General features: G+C 33.0%; 5 protein-coding genes across 5 annotated transcripts; 2 read left to right on the forward strand and 3 right to left on the reverse strand.

The window, feature by feature from the left end:
- The first annotated feature begins 1,767 nt into the window (after positions 1-1,767).
- LOC108987499 (ankyrin repeat-containing protein BDA1-like) lies at positions 1,768-4,893 on the forward strand. Its single transcript, XM_018960427.1, has 2 exons — positions 1,768-2,346; positions 4,111-4,893. Exons 1-2 carry the CDS (start codon positions 1,768-1,770, stop codon positions 4,891-4,893), a joined length of 1,362 nt encoding a protein of 453 aa, XP_018815972.1.
- A 3,065-nt stretch (positions 4,894-7,958) lies between these two features.
- LOC108989997 (cyclin-U4-1) lies at positions 7,959-9,418 on the reverse strand. Its single transcript, XM_018963809.2, has 2 exons — positions 9,039-9,418; positions 7,959-8,526 (listed from the first exon to the last, which is right to left on the reverse strand). The coding sequence occupies exons 1-2, from the start codon at positions 9,371-9,373 to the stop codon at positions 8,226-8,228; spliced, it is 636 nt and encodes a 211-aa protein (XP_018819354.1). The 5' UTR covers positions 9,374-9,418; the 3' UTR covers positions 7,959-8,225.
- A 2,786-nt stretch (positions 9,419-12,204) lies between these two features.
- Positions 12,205-15,729, reverse strand: LOC108989999 (pentatricopeptide repeat-containing protein At1g02150-like). Its single transcript, XM_018963824.2, has 2 exons — positions 15,284-15,729; positions 12,205-13,900 (listed from the first exon to the last, which is right to left on the reverse strand). Exons 1-2 carry the CDS (start codon positions 15,650-15,652, stop codon positions 12,641-12,643), a joined length of 1,629 nt encoding a protein of 542 aa, XP_018819369.1. The 5' UTR covers positions 15,653-15,729; the 3' UTR covers positions 12,205-12,640.
- Positions 15,730-16,521: 792 nt separating this feature from the next.
- LOC108990005 (F-box/kelch-repeat protein At3g23880-like) lies at positions 16,522-19,084 on the reverse strand. Its single transcript, XM_018963837.1, has 2 exons — positions 17,834-19,084; positions 16,522-16,873 (listed from the first exon to the last, which is right to left on the reverse strand). Exon 1 carries the CDS (start codon positions 19,041-19,043, stop codon positions 17,835-17,837), a length of 1,209 nt encoding a protein of 402 aa, XP_018819382.1. The 5' UTR covers positions 19,044-19,084; the 3' UTR covers positions 16,522-16,873; position 17,834.
- Positions 19,085-21,116: 2,032 nt separating this feature from the next.
- On the forward strand, positions 21,117-23,559 carry LOC108990044 (nucleoside diphosphate kinase B). The gene is made up of 4 exons (XM_018963893.2): positions 21,117-21,398; positions 21,855-21,903; positions 22,547-22,778; positions 23,254-23,559. The coding sequence occupies exons 1-4, from the start codon at positions 21,348-21,350 to the stop codon at positions 23,366-23,368; spliced, it is 447 nt and encodes a 148-aa protein (XP_018819438.1). The 5' UTR covers positions 21,117-21,347; the 3' UTR covers positions 23,369-23,559.
- The last annotated feature ends 171 nt before the right edge of the window (positions 23,560-23,730 follow it).

The raw sequence follows: 23,730 nt of genomic DNA on the forward strand, positions 1-23,730 counted from the left end.
GTTTTTACGTTTTAAAAACCGGTTCCGGACCGGACCGGTTCAAAACAGGTAAAACCGATCCGGTTCGGTCCGGTCCGGTCCGGTTTTCCGGTTTGAGTTTACACCCCTACTGAGAATCTTTACTTACGCTCTCTCCCTGCCATCGAAAGAAAGAAAAGAAAAAAAATATTATAAATTTAATTAAAATATATATTTTTTAAAATTTAAAAAATTTGAATTATTTATTTTATTTTGTAAAAAAATTTAAAAAAATTATAATGATTAGAACATTGATATTAGATTGATCATCCCAATCTTCAAAGTTATTGTAATTATTTTTTTATTTTATTTTCATAATCTTCAATCATCTCCAACAATCATATTCATTTTTATTTTTACAATCCAATAATCTATAATATAATAATCTCAAAATATAACAAAATCACATATGAAAAAATCACATGATCACAAGCATATAACAAAATAACAGCTCAATAGCCCTTCATATGGCAATAGTTCTGCTCAAATATAATTAAAAAAAAAATATTTAGACTTGCTACATATATTTCATGTTTGAAAATAATTAAAGAATTACTATAATTCATATTTTAGATTAAATCAATTTGACTAATTTAATATAGGCAAAATTAGATGATATTAGTTAAATTTAAAGATAAAAATGTATCTGGCTAAGCCAATGCTCTTAAATGAGATGAGATAAGATGAGATGTATTGTAAAAATAAACAAGATAATAATATATTTAATTGTAAAAAGTTTTTATTAAAAAATAAATTTAACAGATTATATAAATGAAAATCAATTTATAAATTTATTTTGATAAATTTTTGTATTTGTCGTATAAGAAATAATATAGGATAAAGTTTTTTCAAAAGGCCAAGCCCAATTAAGCATCTACCATTCCCAGCATACGGGCCTGTTTCAGATTCCAGTTATGTGACTATGTCAAGCCCAACTAACGGAAATGCTTGCTTTTTCTTAACTTTTTAATCAAATTTTTTATTCTACAAACTTTTAATATCAATGAAATTGATCTATCTATCAAAAGTTCGTAAATAAACTGGTAATTATGTTGATATGATATGTCAAATGACATGCCAAGTGTTAAAACAACTTAAATATGTTTAATAACTTGAGAACTTATGTTATAAAAATAAGTTGACGTAGAAACGGTTTTATTTCATCTTATTTTATTATTATAATTTTTTTAAAATTTTCATACAAAATATAATAAAAAATTCAACATTTTCAAATTTTAAAATAATAATAATTTTAAAATAATAATAATATTTTATTCAACATTTATCTAAAACTATATCATCTTATCTCACTATCCAAATGGATCCTAAAATAAAATTAATTAATAAATTAAAAAAAACTTCAGAAATCTAAAAAAAAAAAGAAAAGAAACATATACATTCTAAAATAAAGAAAAAAATTGCAATGTGTAAAGTCGATTTCGTTACGAAGTAAATTCCTAAATATAATGTTGGAATTGATTCATTAATCACACAGTGAATATGCTATATATTCAAAGAGAGGCCAAAAGTTGTAAGAGAGAATAGATAATATATATTCTCAAGCAAAGTGAATTCCGAGTAGATGACTTACCTATTATTAATTCCAAATCCCTATGAAACTTGAAATGCAGGTAATCTTTCAGTACTAATGCAAGATCTGATCACCTCAATAATCAACACCAAAAGTAGCTCTTACCGTAAAACGTCTCTGCATTTCACACGTACGTACGAGCTAGCTAGCTAGCTAGGATGGATGCAAGATTGTTTCAGGTGGTTTTTCACGACGACGTTGCTGCATTTCACACACTACTGGCAGAAGATCCGCTTTTACTTCATCGTGTTGCCCTCAACTCGATCGATAACCCTCTACACATATCATCGTTGGCTGGAAATACAGCAATCACAAAAGATATTGTTCTGCGAAAGCCAGAGTTTGCTTGGGAGCTAAATCAACAAGGGTTTAGCCCCATGCACATCGCCTCCGCGAATGGGCATGTTGAGATAGTGAGAGAGCTTTTGAATAATGCTGGAGTTGATGTCTGTCTTTTGAAGGGAAAAGATGGCAAGCTTCCACTTCATTGTGCGGTAATCAAAGGTAGAGTTGATGTTGTGAGGGTGCTGGTTTTCGCTTGTAAAGAGTCTTTAGCACAGGTGACGGTTCAAGGTGAAACGGCGCTTCATCTTGCAGTGAAGAATAACCAGTTGGAAGTTGTCAGGGTCTTGCTTGAAGAGATGAAGAGGCTGGACATGATGATGGAGGTCATTAACTGTACGGACAAGAAGGGGAACACAGTATTGCACTTGGCAACGTTGGGGAAACAACATGAGGTAAGTTTAGCAAGCCTTTGCTTGCGAATGATCTTCATCTACTAGTCTCTCAATGATCTACTCTTCCATATGAACAAATTAACAAATGAAAAATGCTAGTTTGTCCCTTAATTATCTTGCCTTTTCAGTTTTACTGTTCATATATTTCAATTTTGTATTTTTTTTAATAGTTAAGTAAGTGAATATATTGATATTTATATACATATATATATATATTAAAAAATAGTTTTAAAAAAATATATATAATTTACACTAGGTGGCACCACCGAGTATAACAATCCTTAACAAATAGCTTTCATCTTAGGAGACATAAAAGCCTTGCTCACAGTTTACTTAGGCCCCGTTTGGTTTCACAAATGGCATGGTCTCAATCTATCATATCTCAACATTTAAATATCATTATTTAAATATAAATATTATTTAATTTTAAATTTTCAAATATTTCATCTAAGTATTATCTAATCCTTATAACTTTCTAAAACTTCTAAACAAAATATAAATAATAATTCAACTTTTTTAAGTTTCAAAACAAAAATTATATTAAAAAATTATATTCTAACTATATTTTTAATTTTATAATATTTTTATTTAACTTTTTCTCTTCAATTTCTCAAAATCTCATAAAACATCTTAACTCAAACTATTTCATTACTATTCACAAATTATTTTATTACTATTCACATATTTCTCATTTCATTTCATATTATCTCCATAGATTAGCTCTAGCTGCTTCAAGTACTACCGCCAGACAGGTGTCAAAGAAAGTTTAACAACATTTTAAGAGATCAAACAGCCATGTTTTATTTCCGTATATCAATGTTTTTTTTTTAAAGGGCACTGCTATAGGTCTCGAATTTGGGACTCATTTTATGTCTCGAATAAATTTTTTATTTATTTATTTATTTTTTATATATTTTTTTAATCATCATAAACATTTAAAAAAAATAAAAAATCACAACATTATTAAAAAAATCTTTTTTTAATCATTCAGTTAAAAAAAAAATAAAAAGAAAAAAAGAATATTCGGGACACACTTTGAGTGCCGAATTCGGGACCCAAAGCATTTCCCTTTTTTAAATCATCATATAAATATATATATATATATATATATATATATTAATACGCCTAATTACATTTTGAGGATTAGGGAGTACTCTCTCTTCCAATATTTTCCAATCCTGAACGCAATTAGATCATGGAAAACACTAGTTTCACAGTGGATTTCGGTTGTAAAGAAATAAATATTAATACCGATTTTTTTTTAATTTAGTGATTAAGTAAGTGTTTTTAAATGAATATGTGATTTTTTTTATTTTTAAAAAATATCTAAATAGCTTTAAAAAATGGTGAAAGTAAAAGTACAAAAAAAAAAAGATTTATGGGGAGTAGTAGATTGCTTGTAAAGAAAGGATAACCCAAGTGTTAATATATGCAGTCTATATGCATGCATGCTTGCTTATCAAGGATTGGATTTGAACTAATTATATGTAGTATTTGAAAGTCAATCTTTCAAAAAAATTGCTTCATGGCACAATCCTACTAGGGTTTAATTTTATGATATATATGTAAGCTCATGTACTCTCTTTAAAAAAGATGATTAATTTGGGATCCACATAAAAAAAGCATTTTTAAAATTATTTTTTTAATATTAAACTCTTTTTTTTTTTTTTTCTAAATGAGTGCACGATGTTTGCACACTCTAAAGTTGTATCTGATATTACTCTTAATGATCATCAAATGACACATTATGCATATTATGGATAGACCATAGGGATGCTGATTGGAGAAGATGCCATTGCTACTGGGGTCGATGTAAATTCTGTGAACTCGAGTGGATTCACACCCAAAGATGTCCTAGAATTAATGCTTCAAAGTGGAGACGAGTCCTCTTTGTATGATCTAGTTGAAATGTTTCACCATGCTGGTGCACTGAAATCTGGGGAAATGATCACAATAAATCAAACTCTTACAGCTTGTCATCGAAATGATCAAGCAAAAGATCAGCACCCTGATGCAAATCCATCATCAGGGACAACAATACCTCCTCCTTCTTCTCGTCTATCAAAAATCTGGAAGGAACTGACAAAAGAAATAGAAGAATCATCAATGGAAAGCCAAAATGCTCTGATGGTTGTGGCTGTACTCATAGCAACAATAACATACCAAGCAATGCTTAGCCCTCCGAGTGGTATTTTGTCACCAGAGAGCAGAAGGACTTATAAATTCGGTACTACTCATTTTAGAAGGAGATATGTAGCGCCTGGAGAAGCTGCCATGGCTAATGATCCTGAAGTTTTTGCCTTTTTCAGTGTTTTTAACGGCATAGGATTCATTGCATCTATTGGCATAATATCACTCCTCAGCAAAGGATTTCCTCTGAGGGCAGGCTTGCGGCTTGCTATGCTTTCAATGACTGCTACTTTTGTTATCGGAGTTTTCTACATTGCCCCTACGAATGATGGAACTGTGTATGTTGTGGCTGCGCTAATGGGAGTGGGTGTCTTTGCAGAGTTTGCTCGGTTCATGCTCTGGTTGCTGAGGAAATAGGGTGTTCTTCCTTTCAAAAGATCAAGATCATGTTCCTCTACAAGTAATCGATTCGGGGTTTGATTGTAATATTGTCACTCTTCCTTCGTTTGTTTTGTGTTTAATGGTAACTATGCAAAAAGTGTGCTTTTACACGACATATATATATATATATATATAAGACCTCATATCTTAGTATCTTACAAGAATGTTGATAACCTAAAGTTTCTTGGGAAGATGTTGAGCCTAAGGCTGGGGTGTGTGTTGGGCCTAAGGCGTGGACATGAAAGGGCTGAGGGCTTGGCTCAGGAATTATTTTACTATTTACTTTATCATTTTCTTTGTAATAGCATGTGCTAAGAGATATTTTAATATTTACATATCACTAGTGTAGTAACAACCTAAAGAACCATCTGGAACCTTCATAAATTTCTCTACTGTTCGATTAGTGGAAGAGCTCCCCTCAAAGAGAGCCTTTGTTTTTTTCCTATTGAATACATATGTCATTTTTATCCATCTATTTGTTCCTTACCTTATATCAAATTACGTCAATTTATAATTAAAACATTTATTTTTCTGAAAATAAAATGAAAGCTATCATGAAAATTGGAAGGACCATCCATCTTCTTAAAAAAATAATTAAAAATAGAACATTGTGTTGGGTAGCTGCTACCAAGAAGGAAACTCTCTACGCCAGGGATAGCGAAAGCTGTCTCTTAGGCTGCGTTTGGATGTTAAGTTGAGTTCAATTTTTATAAATAGTAGTGAGTTGAGTAGTGGATGGAGTTATGTGAGACTCATCTAAACTGAGTTTAAAATGTATTTAAATGTTAAGATGAGTTTAATACTTTTTTATGGAAAGTTAAAAAAGGTTGTAGATTCCACGTATAAAAATGTGTTAAGTTGAAAAAAATTGTGGATCTCACGTGTAAAGAGATTTTGAATTAATATGAGTTTAGTAATTTAAGAGTTAGATATTTGAATGTTAGATTCAATTTAAAATTAGATTAAATTCAGTTAAGTCTTATAATCAAACACAATTTTAGTGATCAAAGCTAGCAAGAGGATGATACAGCTTGATCTCCAGTAATAAATAATGGACAACGATTTTAAGTTTGGGATGACCCGTGCATGAATGGATGCCCCGGCCTGCTAGCTACTTCCTCCCTTAACTTTTTCTTTTCAGCTTCCATTTTTCCTTCTTCATTTTTATCAAAATAAATTGCAAAAGCTTGATTTCTTTCCTTCATTTTCAGGAAAATGAAAAAGAGAAACGTGTTATAGCTGATATTCTTGGGGTGGGTCCATTCACCACTGTGAGAAAACGCCACCCAAGTAAGGGTGTGTTTGAATATTAAAGTGAGTTGAGTTGAATTGAGTTAAGATGATAAAATATTGTTAGAATATTATTTTTTAATATTATTATTATTTTAGGATTTGAAAAAATTGAATTATTTATTATATTTTATATTGAGATTTGAAAAAGTTGTAATGATGAATTGAAATGAGTTGAGATGAGTTTGGCAACCAAACTCACCCTAAAGAGCATTTAAGACAAGCATTATGCTGCCTTTTTTTTTTTTTTAAGTAGTCTTCCGGTCACAAATAAATTTTATAAAAATAATTTTATAAATTAATATAATTTTAAGTGATATATTAGAAATATTTTATAATAAAAATAATATTATAATCTGACAGACTATATCAAATTATGTCAATTTATAAATTTATTTTTATAAAAAAAAATTATAGTTAAAATATTTATCTCATATATATAAATATATATATTTTTACAGTAAGAATATGGATAATTCTCTTCCTAAGAGCGATGAATGGCTTCCTTCCTTTTAACTAACTTAGCATAACATCCTACTCTTATTACAAATTTGGCACTTTTTTGGTAGGAGATCTTGAGTTTAGTGAAAAGAAACACGAAAAAAGCTTCTTTACTGTCTATATTTGACCACTCTAGTTGATCATTGGTTAATTTTTTTTTTATTTAATGATTAAAAAAATAATTTTAAATATATTGATGTATTTTTTTATTTTTTAAAAATATTTAAATAAATTTAAAAAATATAAATAAAAAAATTATAAAAATAACTAACAATAACAATGAGCACTATACACTTGCTTGGATATGGTTATTGAAGTCTACATATAGGTTATAGCTAAATTTTTATAAGAGTAATGATATATACCCAACATATTACATAATATATTGTATAATAATATTATAAAATAATATTATTTTTATAAGATATTTTATAAAAATATTTATTATTTAAAATATAATTATGTAAAATATTATAAAAAATATTATGTGTCATTTTACTTTCCATAAACCCAAAACTTGGCCAAGTTGACAGAATGATTGGGGTCAACATTCAAGGTCATAATCGGCATTGAACAAAGCAAGCCCTAGTTTGTAGCAAAAACAGTTGCCCATGATTGCACATGTTCCTTGTCTGCCCTTTAAACAATCAGTACAACTGTCAGATAGAATCAACTGTCATTGCCTTGTCCAACTTGATTTTTAAGGTAATTCAAAAAAAAAAAAAAATTATAAAAATAAGATGCCGTTTGTTTTTATAAATAAAATAAGATGATACGAGAATAAAATTAAAAATTAAAAATTAAATAAAATATTTTTAAAATATTTTTTTAATATTATATTTATTTAAAATTTAAAAATTTAAAAAATTTTTATTTTATTTTGTGTAAAAATTTAAAAATATTATAATGATTATATTAGATAAGATGAGATGAATTGAGAGTAGTTATAAAGACAAACGAAACTTAAATTTACAAACATAATTTTATATTATTGAATAATAATCACATATTTTTTATAGATAAGATCTTAAATATATTTATAAAAAATAAATAATTTTTCTTATAAAATTAATTTTATGAAATAAATTAGGCTATAAATTTCTTCGCACATCTATTGAATTTTGTCTTGTGAATATCTATGCAATTAAAATCATTTCACTCTTCTTTTACAGATTGTGTCCAAGTTCTAGCCATTATTGCAACCTCTGCACTTATATTGGTAAAACCCAAAACGTCAGACAATATGAACGTGGATAAGAACATGCATCGATCCACAACAAAACAACTTTTATATATTAATGGCATGAGAGAGACTGAGAGAGAGAGAGAGAGACTGAGAGAGAGTTTGAGAGCCAGACTGTAAAGACGAAAGTCCCATCTGTACATACCCAACTAACTTACAAATCCAAAACCCCGGCCAGACAGAGATCTAAAGAAAAAGATATAGAGGAAGAAAACAAATTAGAGTTCTTTCTAACTACATGATGATCATCAAGAGATGTGCATTATACATGAGATTAAATAGCTAGTTGCTGCTTTTGATGATGGGAGGGTACTACTTCATCCTGATCATGATTGATCAAACACAAGTGAACTTTTAGTGATCTTCCTAGATTTAGAGAAGACTGATCAGCTGCTGGATTAAGAGGAGGCTGCTGCACTAACATCTCTCTTTGAAGGTATGAGCAATAGGTATGGAAGGTGGTGGGGGTCACATTTAATCGAAACCCCAAACCAAACAGGAAATCCACTTCAAGAAAGTTCATTTCTGTTGTGCTGATTCCTCCAACTTTTGCGTAGTAAGCATTGTTGTAGTACCTGGAAATTTGTAAAAACATGAGCAGAAAAATGGAATATTAGACGTTGCAATTCCAATACACATGAAGTGCCAAAATCCCCTAATGTTCTTGGATGGCGATCTGCCAAAGATTAATCAGGGTCTCGTCACTGTAAGAAAAAGTACTTTTTCCGGCGATTTTGTGTTGGTCGGAAATAAAATTGCCGTTTTGGGGCGATTACAAAGATCAGACAACCAAAATACAAAACCCAGAAAAGAAAGCAGACGGAAACGACCACTACAACATAAAGACAAACTACAAAGCCAATTAGCAAAGACAAGATCAACTTGAAGTAGTACTTGTCCTTAATCTCCAAGCTGGTTTCCATCTTGTTTACAGCTCAAATTAGACTGCAGACACGAGTATGTATATCTTCATGAAAGTTGAAGGCCGGCCAGGGAAAATAAATTGCAGGGATTTCATGAAATTCTGCTTTCTGGTTTTGGGATTAAAAAAAAAAAAAAGTAGAGCTTGATGAACATGAGTACTTACATATCATCCATGAATTTTGCAGCCACCATGACACTTGTGATTAGTAGGCGATGAACGTTGAAGGAATTGATAGGCAAAGAGGGTTGCCTTTGAGCAAAGCGATCAAGATAAACGTAAGCAACAATGAAACAAGAAGGGCTACAATTTGCATACTTGAAGATTCGCTCTAGGTAGCTTTGAATTGAGATGGTAGGCAAAGTCAGGCCATGGAAGACTGAGATTTTCTGGGGCTGGAATCCACGGTTTAGATCGTTCAACTCAGACACTTTTTGGAGAAGAGAAGAGACAAATGTTATGAGCTTTGGCATCTCATTTGGGTTCTCTAAATCCGCCATTGTTGTGAAACTGTTTATGGTTCACAGGCTTTGAAGGAAGTTTGTGGGTTCGAATATATGTTGGGATCCATATAATATAATATTTAAGGATTTAATTTACTAGGAAAATTAAAAGGTAGGTACAGTGGTCGTTAGTGTTGCAATTGACCAAAAGATCCTCATGAATTTAAACATTGACGGCAAAGTACTCATGTGTTAGTGGGTCTAATAAGTTCTTTTTGAATCAAAAGTTTATGATTTTGAGTGGAATCGTAATGATTTTAGTTTTCTCTGATTTCAAAACTTGTGAAAGAGGGAACATAGGGTCGGTCAAGAACAATGTTGATTTTCGATGATTTTTTTTTATAAATTCTAACATTTAATATTATGAGATCTATATGTTGTATTTATCTCTTTTCGAATAATAAAAAATGCTCAAAAAAAATGGTAAAAAACTAGTATGATTATGCATTAACAAATTGATTTTTCGTCCTCAACAGATAATTGAAGATAATTTGTTTGAACTTTAGGGTAATATTTTCCAGTAATGAGCTTTATGATCTTTGGTTTTTTCAATCACTAATTGTCTGAAATATGGTAAGTGACAAATCTCCCCAACAAGATTAATTAATATCTGTTTTTTCTTTAAAAAGTATGGTATTTTTCGGTGATTTATTTTTGACAATGGTGATGGGGATGGATGTCGTACCCCATGATGATCATGTGAGTACATGTGAGAAATTAGTGAGTAATATAATGGGAGGTCCCACATTTTTGAGAGGTATTGCAATATTGCATGTGTTTTGATTCCACACATTTAGGTGACATAACATGAATTTGCAATGTTGATTTGTAGCATTACTATATGCTGCTACATATTATTCCAAGCATACAGCAAATCATGATCAGTTTTTTAAGTACTGGAGGGTTGGATTCATGTTTCAGACATATATCTATGTATGTTTGTATATCTGTCTGTCTATATGATTTGGTTCAGAACCAAGCTTGAATAATAAAGTTGTAAGTAGGAGGCAAGAATATAATCTCATTGTAGATCTCTTAGATGATCACTTGTGACGGCGCGTGTGCACACACATACACATATGTATATATTTTACGAACCACTTTGAACAAGCCGAGACGTAAGTGCAATATGCTTTAAAATTAGAATATGATTGAAGATATTTATTTCACTTGAAATTAACGATATCCATTGAGACAAAATATAAACTATTTTTGTAATGATCAAAATATATAGTAAGTATTTATAATTCAAGAATATTAACAATTTTTACTGAAATGGATGATATATCCCTATTTTCTTAATTGCAATCTTACTATGTTACAGGCATAAGTGAGCCATTAATTATGCTATGGATTAAGCATGCACTTGTATCAAGGTGAGTTCAAAGTTCCACAATTGGCTTTTCCCTGTTATTTTTTCGAGGCTCTTCAAACATAAAAAGCTTTGTTGCAAAGTAGTAGAAAGAGTTTAAAACCCTTTTTTAACCCACAACTTTCTGATAATCACACAATTAACCACTAAGTTTAGCTAATAATTAAGTCAAAGGGTCATTCGAGAAAATGGTACCAAAGAGACAAACTGTCAAGCTGGAATTAAGCATGTTTTTCTTGGAGTATAAAAGACCCTAAAGCATGCATGTCTTTTATAGAGAAATTGTCAGCAGCTGAATTGTAATCAGAACTCAAAAGCTTGTCCGTTGTTAACTTAGTTACAGTTTGGATAGTGAGATGAAATGAGATAATTTTAAATAGAAAATAAAAGTTGAATAAAATATTATTATTATTTTTAAATTAAAAAAAATTAAATTGTTTATTATATTTTACATAAAAATTTAAAAAAATTATAATGATAGATGAGATGAAATACTTTAACTATTCAAAAAGGACCACTTCTCCATGTGCATGCTATCCCATATGAGTTCTCTCTCGCTACTAAATTGCCATATTGGCTCGCAAATTAAATTGAAATGATTTCTAATTTATTGTGGAAGATAATAAAAATTCTACAAAGTACAATCTCATCCCGTTATCATCTCATGTGATAAGTTATAACATTATCTGTCGACTTTATAATTTTTTTTCTTTAAAAAAATAAATGATGATCTAAAGGTTAAAAAAAGTCACATTTTGCCTAATAAAATGAGTGTAGTTTATAACGACTGAAAATAAGACCAAGCCACATGATCTAACTCCATTGGAATCAAGCTAGCAAGGTGGGCCTCCCCAACCCTTTGGGATATGACCCTTCGAGTTGAAGGTCCAAATAGAAAAGTCTATCCATACAACTTGTCCTAAACAATGATCATGACCAAAACAAAAAAAAAAAATTATATTGTGGTAGTTTGATATAATACACTAAATATACACTAGATATATTTTACTACATTTTGTAATTACTTTTCAGGATCAAGTATTTCTCGGTTGAGAATTACACCTACAAAAAGTCTTTGCATCCGCCATTGTGTGGCATCAGCCAGTTTGCATACCTTACGTGGCACCCATCGCACGCTCTTCCCATCATACGATCTTTCCACTCATTTAAAAAAATTTCATATGAGAGAGAGACGATGAGAGAGAGAGTCAAGATGAGAGTGAATGAGAGACAATGAGAGAGAGAGCCACTGATGAGAGAGAGAGATGTGCTGGAGAGAGATGATGGTGCATTTGGAATAAATAAATAAATTAAAAAAAAAAAGACGGGATTGCCACGTAGGGTGTGCACACTGCTACAGTGGCTGATCCCTATCAAAACTCTTACACCTAATATCCATCAACGGATGAAGGAACACCACAAAGACAAGCATATGATCAATGGACAGTCTCCCAAAAGAGATGAAGAAACGGATTAAATTGGAATTTGAGATTGAAGCCACAATCGGTAACATGACTCATATTGCATCCGCTAACGGTAAAAGCAGGAAAAAAACTTGACTTGCATGATCCAAAAGCTAGCGACAATGATAATCACAAAAATGAGTCCAACAGAAGATAATGGGAGAAGAAATTCAGACACCAACATCTGAGATATTCCTCTGCAAGCAAAGTTTCATGCGTTAACACGCGCATGGTTGCCAAGGGCCAATGGAGAAATTCCAAAATCCATATCCTTGGCAACCATTAGCAGAACTTTATAATAATACTAAACCGCCATTTTCGTGAGAGCTCTTTGGAACTTGAAAGAAATCCACTTCAGCAAGAACTTCCCTCCTGCACCTTTTGGGCTAATAATCGAAATTCCAATGTAATACAACAGAAGCATAACTATCATACACTACCCTGAAATTGGTTGAGAAGCATTTCAGACCCATCATTCTCGTCCTCATCACCCTCATTGTTAACCTTTGTTTTATCAATCCCCACTGACAGTTCATTACCGATGACATCACCAGGAGATAGGCCAATTAGTGATGCATATTCTTTGTTCTCAAGATATCTTGATTGCCTCAACAGTCCAACCAAAGCCTCCTTGCTCTCCTTGTCATCTTTTACATCACAGAGCTCAAAGAAGGCAGACACATTGGCAGGCTTTGGCCTCCAACTCCTTGATGCCTCAGCCGTAAAAGCTTCTTTCCAGCAGGATAAAGCCTCAGAAATCCTCTTCTCCCCCATATGCCCCTCAACAAGATTCTCCCATGTACTTGCATTTGGCTTTCCTCCACCCTCGACCATATGGTTGAAGAAACTCTCAGCTTTATCCAAATCTCCTTCTCTAACATACCAACCCATGAGAACATTTCCTATCCTGGGGTCATAGGATGACTTCACCTGCAACCATTCCTCATATATTTTTTCTGCCCTTTCAACATCACGTAGCCTAACAAGAGAAGATATTATAGCATGGTATCCCAAATTCGGGATACTGGGAAAAATTGTTTTGTAAACTTTCCACACCCGATAAGCCTCTTCTTTGTTACCAACATTCCCATAAAGACTTATTAGATAATGATAAGCCATTCGATCCCGACCTGTTATCCTACTCTCTGCCTTCTTCAAGCAATCTTCAGCTTTATCAGACTGCCCCATCTTAATGTACATGGTAGCCATTGTGCTGAATGTGGTCCAGTTGGGATTAATAGTTCTGTCTAGTTTCATCTGTTCATATACTTGTTCCATCTTTTCTGCAGATCCTTGTGATCCACAAGATGATAACCAGATATTATAGGAATATATATCCAGCTGTACGCTTTTCTCCTTCATTTCTAAAATCATCGAGTCAACTTTATCATACTCCTTGAGGTTCATATAGAGAGTCATCATCACATTGAAGGGAAGTGACTGTACGGCATAACCTTTACTTCTAATTTTTTCAAGCAAAGATTCTGCCTCTTCTCTCATGTTAGCCTTCACATACGCATTTAGAAGAGCTCCGTATATTCTTCTGTCCTTCAAAGTATCAGGCAGCTTCAGAAAGTAATCTTCGGCACCAGAAATTCCACGAACCTTGGCAATGAGGTCTAATTGAATTGCAGCATCACCAGCGGATAATCTAAACCTCTCTCCTCTGTCGTTCATCCAATCGTATACCTGCAAAGTGCATAAAATAGAAGGCTGAGAATAAAGGCTCACGATCCAAAAAAAGAAAACTAAGGTAGCAAGATACGGCTAATCATTCAATGACATGATATAGAGCCACAACCAAATAAATCAGGGATGAGCATTCCATTAACAGACACTTGATAAAGACACATGCAATGCATAGAACTAAGACTATTTCCATATAAGCTTACAATCTACTCGTTCATATAACAAATTAGAAAGTTTATGCCTGCATCCAAGATAGAGGATCTTGTGAACAGAAACAACCAGCACAACTGCCGAAAGCCTTTCTCTTTTCTTTTCTTTTCTTTTCTTTTCTTTTTTATAAATTGCACAGCTACTGAAACCCTTAGCACAAATTAGTTCATGGGCCCACTCATTAATGATAACCCTAGCATCTCTTTTAGATAAAATTTTATGGCCCCATAGAATAAAGAGCAGCTCGTGAACAGTAGAATCAAGCAGAATAAATGCTCTTCATAGTTCATTCTTTAACATGGGAAAACCAAATAAGATATACCAACCAAATGAATAAGGTGCTAGACGGTTAGCATAGAAAATTGCTATTTTTTTTTTTTATAAGTAAAATAAGTATATATTCATCCAAACAACTGCCAATTACAAAAAGAAGTTCTAATGCTCCCAATAGAAAATTGCTATTATTGCAAGAACATCTACGAAAAACATTTATTGGAAAACCAAAAGACCTAACACGTTATCATAACCAAGAAAAAAAATACCAGGATCATGGAAATTCTTATGTGGCTTTACTAGATAACATTAACCTTTGTACAATTTGGCCCAAATCTTTTTTGGGTTGTAGTCCGAATTGTGTGGAATAAGACTGGTACCCAAGCATCATGAGGAACTCGTTAATAAAGCACCTGACTTCTCTATGGCTTCTGTTTATACACAGACTTTGTTGATAAAGCACCAAATAACCAATTAAGTAGCTTTTACAAAGAGATTATACCAAGAAAGAGAAACAGAAATGATGCAAAAACTAGCAACCTCATCGAACAAGCACATCATTTCAAAGGAATTAAGCCAATAGTAATGCTACCCATTAAGCAAAACACACTAAAAATGCAAAATGTAATACCAAATTCCACAATCAGATTTTTGCTCAACAGAAAGATCATAGCAGCATAGAGAACAAAATTTCGACAGGATATCGCAGCCCCATAAACTGAACTAGTCAACTTAACATATTTCTATAGAAAACTAGCACATACCCATTAAGTAAAACACATAAAGAGTCAAGTAACAGCACAATTTTCTCATTACTCAAGGTCTTGGCTTTTCTGCAAGAAACAACCCACAAAGCGAAACTGACCCAAAAAAACGAAACTATCATTTTTTATTTTTCACCTCAAGAGCTAGCTTGTGTTTCTTGAACTTCCTCAACTCCTTGACCACCCTACAAAGCTCCCATTTCGAGAGTTTCCTGCCCTCTTTCTCCCACTGGTTCAACACGCTCGCAGAACCCAACTCGGGGTTCTCCATCAACGATATTCTCTTATATAGGGCGTTCCATTTCACCATGGGTCTCCGCTCGTAGTCAATAGTCCCATAGCTGTGGATTTTTGAGATTGAGCAGGTGAGTGTGATTGGCACTCCCCGGTAATTTGCAGCTGTGGAGAGGTTCAAAGTGGGAGTCCTGCATGGCAGCGGCCGTGAGTAGCAGAGGGATGAGGAGAGGTAAGCGTTGTAGTGGTGAAGAGGCGATTGGAGAAGCATTTTCAGTAGGGCTTTTGGTGTGTCTTTGGTTTTGCTATCGAAGAAAACAGAGGGCTTGGCTGTCTGGGTCTGATCTTTCCCTTCGTGCTTGTAGATAAGTTTTCAGAATTACCTTAAAGGCCCTTGCGTTTTGTTTTGTTTCTTCGTACACTATTGGGCTAAAAGAGTCCTTCGACGACACATTATTCCATGAAAATAAAATGCCACCGAGACTCGAGGTTTTTTTTTTTTTTAACATATATATTAAAAAAAAACTTAATAGTTATAAAGTCATTTTTTTATTGAGTTTGTGATTTAAAAAATATAAAAAAAAATTAGCAGTGTGGGTGTAGCAACGCCTTTTTTTTTTTTTTTTAGGGCGGCTCTACAGCACCATTAGGAGTTCACGTTGGGGTTCCGCTAGTGTATTTTAAATGTATTTTTGTTAATTTTTTTACATATATTTTTTAATACTTTTAAATATTTTAAAAAAAATAAAAAATTTATAACATCATTAAAAAATATTTCTTTAATTACTAAATAAAAAAAATAAAAAATTCCAACAAGAGCTCCAACGGAAAGAGCAATATTTTCCTTTTTTTTTTTTTACTATGTATGGTAATAAAAAAATCTTTTTTTCCCTTTTTTTTTTTTTTGAAAGTCCTCATTTTATATATATACTATTATTATAATAGTATTATACATGTAAATGGAAGGCATTTATAATTTTATTCCTATTATACGTCTTCAACATTTGTTCTCATTTGAACCACATCTTTGTGAATTGCAGCCACCCTGACCCTGCCACCTTAGAAGAGAATGTGTCAATTTAATTCCTTTCTTTTTTATGGGCACGAGGTGTCCGAGAACAACATCCCGACTAATTCTGATGCACAATTTAATTCCTTTCTTGAATAAGACATTGAGAATGTAGAAACTTTATGTAAATATACACACACATATGAAATGTTCGCATAAAAGGAAAATTCTACAAAAGGATATTAGAGAAAAAAAAAAAAAAAAAACGAGAGGCAGCTCTGCTCAATTCCTAATGCTTGACGACAAATAATGCAATTCTATCACTGACATGCTGTTTCTTCTGTTTCTGTTTTCTGTTTTCCCTTCCATTCTTGTATTGTCAAGGTGAATAATCATGTTGGAACTTGGGATCTGATTGAATTGAGACTTCAAATTTTCATATCTTGCTATTTTGTCTGTCTCATCACTTCTGTTATATTTTACCTGCAAAAGTAAATCATGAGAAGGAACTTGGGCTATTTTAGTCAAATTCAATCATTGGTAGTAAAAACATGTCCTTTGGAATTCTACTAACGATGAGAAAAATATACAGAAGAGGAATAAACAAGAAAAGTTGGGGAGGAGAATTCTTGTATCTTTTTGTACAAAAAGATCAGGTTATACTATCCAAATGAAAGGAGTATGCAAAAGGGCAAAAATCAAGATGCCCAAGGCCTGTAAAAGTGATGGTGGATAGTTCTAAATTCAGAGGCCAAGAAATGTTGGAACCCACAATAGATGGTTCCAACTCCTGACTCCCAATATATATATATATTTTTTAATTGGCAGTGAGTGTTCGAGAACAAAGTCCCGACTAATCTCGGAGGTGCACAGGCTCTCGATAAGGAGTTTCTTGTGAGTGCACTTTGGATAATTCGAGGAGAAGTTCCTCTAGTCCAACGGCTCCTAGAAATCGTTTGCACTCAATAGAATTTGACACATTGACTTCAAGATTCTTAACCTGGCAATTATAGATTTTGGCAATCCTGTTCAGAGAGGTGGTGCAAATGTAGGAACAAAATCTAGGGCTAATATCTTTGCTCTACCTTGAGATAGGGGAATTTCAAAAACTAAACAATTTCTGTAGCATTCTTGCAATGTTTAGGCCAAACATAACCACCCAAAAAGAGAGCTATATATTCTCCACCGATCTACTCATAAGAGTAATGACCCCTCCTGATCAAAACTACAGAGAGCAGATTCAATTTCGGATCACAATATCAGAACTCGTGATTGATCTATATCAAGTCAGCTACGTTCAAACAAATTGCTCTTAAAAAAGTTTTGTTTTTTTCCACAATAATGTAACACTCAACAGCAATTCTAAGACGACCAACTACTTATCAATAAAAAGTCAGAACAGAATCATATATCAAACAAAAAAAAAAGGACCATGAGCCTTGCCTCACAGGTTGTCCTGCCCTTTAATCTCAACCGCTCCGTTGATTGCCACCGGACTCTGCATGTAGAGATCAACTTCTAATGATCCCTTAACCCCTTCAATCTGAAGATTCTTCTTGGTCTCTGTATAAGGATCATACAACACCAGCTGCCCTTCACCATTCTCCAGGAACAATTGTCCGTTATTCCAAAACCCCAATGGCCTTTCCACATCCAATAAAGGTCCAATCGATATAAGTCTAGTCCACGATTCCTTGACGCCAAATTCAAGCAAAACCCATAAATCCAAACAGAACTTTGTATTCAACGGTGCGCGAGGGAAAACCAGCATAACAATGGAGCCCTTTAGCCCAGTGAGAGTCCGCGCGCATTGACCGTAATCCCGAAAAACACTAGCATCCGGGAACCGCGTCTTTCGGAAAACCTCATCGCTGAAGTCGAAAGCAAAAATCGTCTCGTCCTCATCGGTGGCCTCATCGTAGTGAAATCCAAGATACCATAAAAAAAGACCTCCCAAAGAGACGGTCGGCGAATCTGAATAAATATTCACGGGCACGAGTAGGTCGAGCAGTCTCCAAGACCCGTCACTCATGCTGTACACTTCCGCTTCGTAATGAGTATCCATTAGGAAGGAAGCAGTGGTGGACAAAAACGCAAGAAGCCTCACCACCTTGAAGTCGTTTGATCTCGGGTCGAAACCGAACCCGACACTGTAGGTAAGGACTGTGAGCTCGGGTTGACCGTGATGGGATACGCTCGGAAGAGCGTTGAGTCCCGATGGTGCGAAGGGGTTCCAGATATAGATGTCTCTGGTTCCAACATAATAGTGGTATAGGCAGAGTAGACCATTACAGGAAGCGACGATCTTAAGGTCATAATATACGCCTTGGGTTGAATTAAGGAAACGACGGTCCGGTGACTCCGGGAGATTCAGAGGAACTTGAGACACGATGTCGAGGTTCCCATGAGAGAGGAAAGAGTAAATTTGCTTCCCGGGATTGGATTTGTGTGTGGCTTTGACTAGGATGAGAGGGAGACGAGAAGTGGGATTTTGGGTGAGAATAGATTGACTGAGGAGGTTTTTGGAGACGAAATCGGGGTTCCCTATGAGAAAAAGCCAAGCTTTGGAGACGGACCTGAATCGGATCAAGGATTTTGGAGGCAGACACGAGAGAATTCTCACCACCACGTCCTCGGGCAGATAGCTCGACATTCTTCCGAGTTCTGCGATGCTCTGCTTCACCTCTGACTCAAACCCCGGCACCAAAAAAATTAGTTTAAAAATTACCCGCAGTTAAAAGAAGATTCCAATATGCTTTTACCTGAAAATTAGAAAAATTAAATAAACTACTTAAAAATATATTATTTTATTTTTTTATCTTCATGATCAGCTTCTCTATAGCAGACTCTCAAACGTCTAATTTTAAACTGAATCTAACATCTAAACATCAAATTTTCAAATCACTAACTCACCTCAACTTAAAACATTTTTACATATGGGATCAATAACTTTTTTCAAGTTAATATTTTTTTACATGCGAGATCCATAATCTTTTTTAGTTTTTTATAAATACATCTAAATTCATCTTAACTTTTAAATACATTTAAACTCATCTTAAATAGATCCTACAAAACTTGTTCACCATTTCAACTCATTATTATTTATAAAGAATTAAACTCAATTCAACATCGAAACATAATCCAATTTAAGATAAAGACATTTTATTCACTATGATTTTATGTAATATATTAAATTTATTTGATAATAACAATAATTTTAATCAAATATATTATTTCAAATCACGTAAATATATAAATTTTATTTTGATTAAATTAATTTTCGAAAAACCAAAGATTGAAAATTTCAAATAATTTTTATAACATGGGAGATATGATATTGTTACTTAAAGGGATTGGGAAAATGTTACGGAAACAATTATATTACAACTAAAGTCAAAAGAATTATTTTGTGATGCTTTGTTAACTGTGTTCTTGAATTATTATTATAAAATGAGGATATTATTATAAAATGACGTTATTTTTATATAAATTATTTTATAAAAATACTTTTTATTTAAAATATATTTATGTAAAAACCTAAAAGATTGTGAAAATAGTATTAGTTATTTTATGATATAATGTTATTGACAATGATAAGTGATTAGTTAGTTAATAGTATTAGATTATTTACTAACTAACTCAATCAATAACAGGTAATTAATATGTCAAATTTTAGTAAGTTTCATTTAAATTAGCAAACCAATGCCTTAAACCACTCAGCCATACCTCCAAGCTGTTGATCGGATGTGCCGGATTTGATTGGTTGCGATTTTCTTTCTATTCTCTGATCTTATGTGAATATTTTGCAGCAAGACATGCATGAGCCGAAAATTAGTGACATTTGGATTCAAAGATAAGTTGAGATGAGCCGTAAATAATAATAAGATGAATTGTAAATAATAGTAAAATTTATGAGTTAAAATTATTGAATAATAATAAATAATAGTGAGATGAGTTGAGATGAATTGAAATAGACTGTGAGATGAATTAAGATAGACCGTAAATACAAAGGAAGTCTAAAAGTACTCCCTTAATACCATTGATTGTCGGCAGGCAGAGACAAACACACAATTCCAACAGCAGCAGGAGGAAGAGAGACTTTTGAACTTGACACATCTACTGCACGATCCTCTAGAGTCGTTGTTTATTTGGGCATGTTTGGAACTGTGGTCGGTAATATAAATTTTAGTTTAAGATTTATAATTAGAGTGTTAGTAATAAATTTTATTATTAAAATTTTATTTATTATTTAATAATTATAAATCTAAAACACTTTTAAATATATTATATTTGTTTAGAAACAATATAAAAATGTATTTTTTGAGTAGAAATGATATAAAAGTTTATTTGTAATTTGTACTGTCGTTTATGTGAAAAGATTAAATAGTGAAATTGTAATTATTTAAAAATTATATAAATATTTTTATTAATTGATAGGCTTTTTTAAAATTTAAACTACATAAAAAACAAAAGTACGTTTGAGTAAAAGTTTTCCTAAAACTTATATTTTAGCTTATTTAAAATTAAAAAATATTTTATCATGTATTTAAGTGGATGGATTCTTTTAATGAGTAATAATATATATAGCTATAAAATACATAAATATCGTACAATCGTTTTAAAAAAATAAAATTTATTATTAAAAAATTAATTTTTTTATATAAATCTTATATTTATTCAATAAAATTACACAATATTTATACACTTACTCACGATTATAATTATTATTTTTCTACCCTAATATGTGGTAGGGACTAGGGCGTCTTCCTGTTCCTCTGTTCATAAGGAAAATATTTTCATATCATAGAGATAAATACAAACTGGTCTCAACCGAATATTCCCGTGCAGTTAGGGTTTTCTTTTCAGCCCTATATATAATACCACTTCCCTGATTTCCCCGTCACATTCTCACTCACTTTTTAGAGCTGCAACCCAAAAGCCTTCAAGGGAGAAAATTATGGAGCAGACCTTCATCATGATCAAGCCCGATGGTGTCCAGAGGGGCCTGGTACGTCCGCTTCGTCTTTTTTTTTGTTTGGGACTGTAATTTTTTGATTGTGTATCTATCTGCTGTGTGGTTGTTGGGGGATTTGTAGGGAAGGAAATGAAAGTTTTTTTTTTTTTTTTCCTGTTTCCTCGAGTCCAGTGATTTTGCTCGTTTTCGATAAATCTGAAGTGGCTTTCTGGGTTTTCATTTATTATGTAAAGTGTTGATGCTGTCTATATATCTAGTGTTTGGTCGATGAGAGTTTTAAAAAATAACAGAGAATTTATTGGCTGAATGATCTAAAAATGGATACGCTTAATCTATCATGCAACTTGCTTTTCTTGGTTGGGCTGGGAATTTTCATCTGTAGAAAATGGAATTCCTTTATTTTTCTGTCAATATTTTTATTGAATTTACAACGTGCAATTTTTGGTAACAAAGATAGTTCAGTTTTCTAAAAGCATTTATCTGTCTCAGATTGGTGAGATCATTAGCAGATTTGAGAAGAAGGGGTTCTATCTGAAAGGTAAATATCTTTTAACCAATTCATCCTATAATATGAGCTGTGAGAGTTGGCGGTTGGCTGTACCATCCGATCTGTTTGTGACCTTGTAAACTTTATATAGGATGGTTTCGATAGATGCGGTTTAATGTCATAACCGGATTTTTAATTCTGTATTGGACTCTGAAATGGCAGTTATGCCATCTGTGGCGTACTCTTTGAAAGTCAATCTAAAATACTCATGTTTTTTATTGCATCAAAATTATGTTTTTGGCATAAATTTATCTTCCAAATCAAATTATGTCATATGAATTGTATGTAGTGTAGAGGTCCTAAAATAGAATTATTCATTTTCAAATCCTCTATATTCTGTCCTAGAAGCAGGGAATGAAAAACTAAAGGAAGCATGAAAACTTCTGAACTAGATGTGCAGACCCGAAGTTGTGACTGGCAAAGGGAATATTTTGATGGAATTTTCCTTGGTTGTTTTTAAAAAATGAACTTTTATAGTCTATGTTTAACTTATTGAAAATAAATAAATTTTTACTTATCTTGTCTGAGTTTGATTGAAAAATACTATGGCCTCAACTCGGTATGGCTTAAAGTTAGCTGTTGAATATTGGAACTCTTTTTTTCTTCTCTAGTTGAGTACCTGTGACTTGTTTAGGTTTGAAGCTCATCACTGTGGACCGTGCATTTGCTGAGAAGCATTATGCGGATCTGTCTGCAAAGCCCTTTTTCAGTGGTTTGGTTGACTACATTATTTCTGGTGCTGTTGTTGCTATGGTTTGGGAGGGTAAGAATGTCGTTACAACTGGGCGAAAGATTATTGGAGCCACAAACCCCTCAGACTCTGCACCTGGAACAATTCGTGGTGATTTTGCAGTTGAAATTGGCAGGTAATTTCATCCGCCCTTGTACCAATTGACATTCAGGGTCTGGCCATCTTGCAGAAGTTGGAAATCTTGGAACTATCTTTTGCATGTATTTTTCTTGTGAGTTATAGTCATCTCATGTAGGCATTAATTGCCTTTATATTGTTATGTATGTTTATTATCCCCCTTGGTTTGGCTCTGGTGTCAACAGATTTTTTCAACTGTGGTTGTTAGCCTAAAGAAATGAGGTAGCAACTAGCAAGTACTGTTTTGGATGCGAGTTGTCTGCTAGTCTCAATTATTTAGAAACGCAGATTATGAGTTGAAGAACCTCAATTTTCACATTTTGGTCACAGCACTCTATGCCTAGTTTCCTATTTCTTTTGAATATCTTTCTAATGAATTGTTTTCAACCATGAAACCGATATGCTGATAATTGATAAATGATAGATACTCAGGGATTTGTAAATATCTGATGTTGAAGCTACTTTGTTTGCAGGAATGTTATTCACGGAAGCGATTCGGTTGAAAGTGCAAGGAAAGAAATTGCTCTTTGGTTCCCCGAAGGCCCAGCTAACTGGGAGAGTAGCCTTCACCCTTGGATCTATGAGTAAATGCTTGATTGAGCTGGTGCTTGATGCCCATCATCCTTTTTTTCATTTATTGTTAGACTATTTTGAGAAGCTAGTTATGAAGTTTTGACCTGGCTGGGTCATACCTATTTCCTTGGAACATTAGACTTGCTGCATATCCTTTAATGTAACGATATTTATTAAATATAAAGTTGGATGTGGGTTTGCGCGGATGCATGGATGGTTGATTTAACCCACTGGAGATGATAACACGACTTGGGAGAAATGTGGACAGGCTGTACGGATAGCACCGAAGTGTCATCTTGAGCTTTCTTCCGAGCCTCCTAAATTATCATCCATTTACCATCGCAGATGACGATTTACAAGACAATCTCACTGAGAAT

Source organism: Juglans regia, chromosome 5 (genome assembly GCF_001411555.2).
Source record: "Juglans regia cultivar Chandler chromosome 5, Walnut 2.0, whole genome shotgun sequence".
NCBI classification, from domain to species: Eukaryota; Viridiplantae; Streptophyta; class Magnoliopsida; order Fagales; family Juglandaceae; genus Juglans; species Juglans regia.

Bases quoted from the DNA above. Each gene is read 5' to 3' on its own strand.
- LOC108987499 (XM_018960427.1), top strand. From the start codon at position 1,768: ATGGATGCAAGATTGTTTCAGGTGGTTTTTCACGACGACGTTGCTGCA. The intron at 2,347-4,110 runs GTAAGTTTAGCA...TATTATGGATAG, and splicing joins CGTTGGGGAAACAACATGAG to ACCATAGGGATGCTGATTGG.
- LOC108989997 (XM_018963809.2), bottom strand. From the start codon at position 9,373: ATGGCGGATTTAGAGAACCCAAATGAGATGCCAAAGCTCATAACATTT. The intron at 8,527-9,038 runs GTAAGTACTCAT...ACAAATTTCCAG, and splicing joins GCAAAATTCATGGATGATAT to GTACTACAACAATGCTTACT.
- LOC108989999 (XM_018963824.2), bottom strand. From the start codon at position 15,652: ATGCTTCTCCAATCGCCTCTTCACCACTACAACGCTTACCTCTCCTCA. The intron at 13,901-15,283 runs GTGAAAAATAAA...TGCACTTTGCAG, and splicing joins AACACAAGCTAGCTCTTGAG to GTATACGATTGGATGAACGA.
- LOC108990005 (XM_018963837.1), bottom strand. From the start codon at position 19,043: ATGTCGAGCTATCTGCCCGAGGACGTGGTGGTGAGAATTCTCTCGTGT.
- LOC108990044 (XM_018963893.2), top strand. From the start codon at position 21,348: ATGGAGCAGACCTTCATCATGATCAAGCCCGATGGTGTCCAGAGGGGC. The intron at 21,399-21,854 runs GTACGTCCGCTT...TATCTGTCTCAG, and splicing joins ATGGTGTCCAGAGGGGCCTG to ATTGGTGAGATCATTAGCAG. The intron at 22,779-23,253 runs GTAATTTCATCC...CTTTGTTTGCAG, and splicing joins TTTGCAGTTGAAATTGGCAG to GAATGTTATTCACGGAAGCG.